The 1,900-nt window shown below is 37.2% G+C and overlaps 1 protein-coding gene across 1 annotated transcript in view; it reads left to right on the forward strand.

The window, feature by feature from the left end:
* LOC104704993 (histone-lysine N-methyltransferase SUVR5-like) overlaps positions 7-1,900 on the forward strand; it is a 6,794-nt gene continuing 4,900 nt past the window's right edge. Inside the window, 6 exon segments of the mRNA XM_010420987.2 lie at positions 7-697; positions 782-828; positions 939-1,197; positions 1,279-1,389; positions 1,488-1,598; positions 1,686-1,892. Coding sequence (XP_010419289.1) covers positions 482-697; positions 782-828; positions 939-1,197; positions 1,279-1,389; positions 1,488-1,598; positions 1,686-1,892 — 951 coding nt within the window. The 5' untranslated portion in view covers positions 7-481.

Below are 1,900 nucleotides of genomic sequence, written 5' to 3' on the forward strand. Positions count from 1 at the left end.
TAGTAATTAGATTTGTTTTGTGCATTTTAACATTTTTTTTGGTCACCCTCTCACCACACACCTGGGTTTGTTGTTGATAGGTCATGTTATTGATCTTCGAATTGGTACTTGATCCCCATCTATGGACCAACCTTTTTTATACATATCTCTAATAATCCCATATTGGGTTTTTATCAATTCTTGTAGAATTCAGGGTTTTAGTTTACTTCGTAAGATCTGAATTGTTAGATTAACAATTGTGATTAATATTAGTAGTACCAAACAATGTTCATGTAATAATTGACCTTTGTATGTCTGAAAATTTCTTTTCTTGCCTTATTAGAAATTTTCTTATGGTTAAATTTGATTAGGAAAGCAATTGATATTGAGTTATGTGTTTGATTATTATTATATTTGGTTTTCTCCTCTGTTCTTATTGCAGAATTGTGTGATTTTTATCAAGTCCTGGGTTTAAACAAGTGAAATTACCAAGTGGTGATTTATGGAAGCTGAAATGGATGAATTGGTTCTTGACGTGGATGTTGAGGAAGCAACAGAAATGGATGAATTGGTGAAATCTGAGCTGGAGGATGATGTAAACGCGGTGAAGCCTAGTACTGATTCAGTTACCGGTAATAGTGGCGAGGCCGAAGGCGAGTCATCTCCTTCTGAGCCTAAATGGTTACAACAAGATGAACCTATTGCTTTGTGGGTGAAGGTAATAATGATACATTTTTATAGCTCTCAGAGTTTGTAATCTTTGAAAAGTTTTTTTCATATGGTTAATGTTTTGGTGTTGTAGTGGAGAGGGAAATGGCAGGCTGGAATCAGATGTGCCAAAGCNCCGACGTGCAGAGGCAACCAATGCATCACTGATTGCTACTGAAGCTTCACCACTAGAATTGACTGCAACTGTTTCGGAAACTTTTGGTTCTCGAGGCAACGCAAATACTCCTGAGGTGGTGAAAGAAGANATTGAGAGGGAAACCAACTCATGGTAGAAAAAAGTATTGTGTGATTTTTTTCCCGCATACGAAGAACCACTCATGGGCTGATATGCAGCTTGTTCGATCCATCAATGAGTTTCCTGATCCTATTGCTTATAAGTCACACAAAGTTGGACTTAAGTTGGTTAAAGATTTAACTGCTGCTCGACGCTATATCATGCGCAAACTTACTGTAGGCATGTTCAATATAGTTGACCAGTTCCCCTTGGAGGTATATACACTGGAATATAACTATTTTTAATATACCAAATGATTTAGATTGCATTTGATCATGATATTTTTGATGTTGCAGGTTGTAGCTGAAGGAGCTAGAGATATAATAATCTGGAAAGAATTTGCAATGGGGGCTACTAGAAGTACAAGTTATCATGATCTTGGAATAATGCTTGTGAAGCTTCATAGTGTAAGCTTTATTCTCTCTTTGCTGTTAGAGTTTAAGAGTGTTTTTTTTTGTTTGATTCTTGTATAATCATGTCTCGGCTTTGTATAACGTTTGTTCAGATGATTTTGCAACAATACATGGATCCGGTTTGGCTTGAGAACTCATTTCCTTTGTGGGTACAAAAATGTAACAATGCAGTGAATGCTGAGAGTATTGAATTGCTGAATGAGGTAATGGCTTCACCAGAGGCTGATTGTGTATTGTTCAGACATGTTTTTTTGGTAACTAAGTTCACTTTATACTTGTTGTGTGTTTAGGAGTTTGAGAATTGTATCAAGTGGAATGAAGTGAAATCACTTTCTGAGACGCCAGTGCTACCAATGGTGTTGTCAGAATGGAAAACGTGGAAGCATGACATTGCGAAATGGTTCTCAATATCTCGCCGTAGTGTTGGCGAGATAGCACAGCAGAATGGTGAAAGCGTGTTTAACTCGGATGTCCAGGCTAGCCGTAAAAGACCAAAACTTGAGAT

This window comes from Camelina sativa, chromosome 7 (assembly GCF_000633955.1).
Source record: "Camelina sativa cultivar DH55 chromosome 7, Cs, whole genome shotgun sequence".
In the NCBI taxonomy this organism is placed as follows: Eukaryota; Viridiplantae; Streptophyta; class Magnoliopsida; order Brassicales; family Brassicaceae; genus Camelina; species Camelina sativa.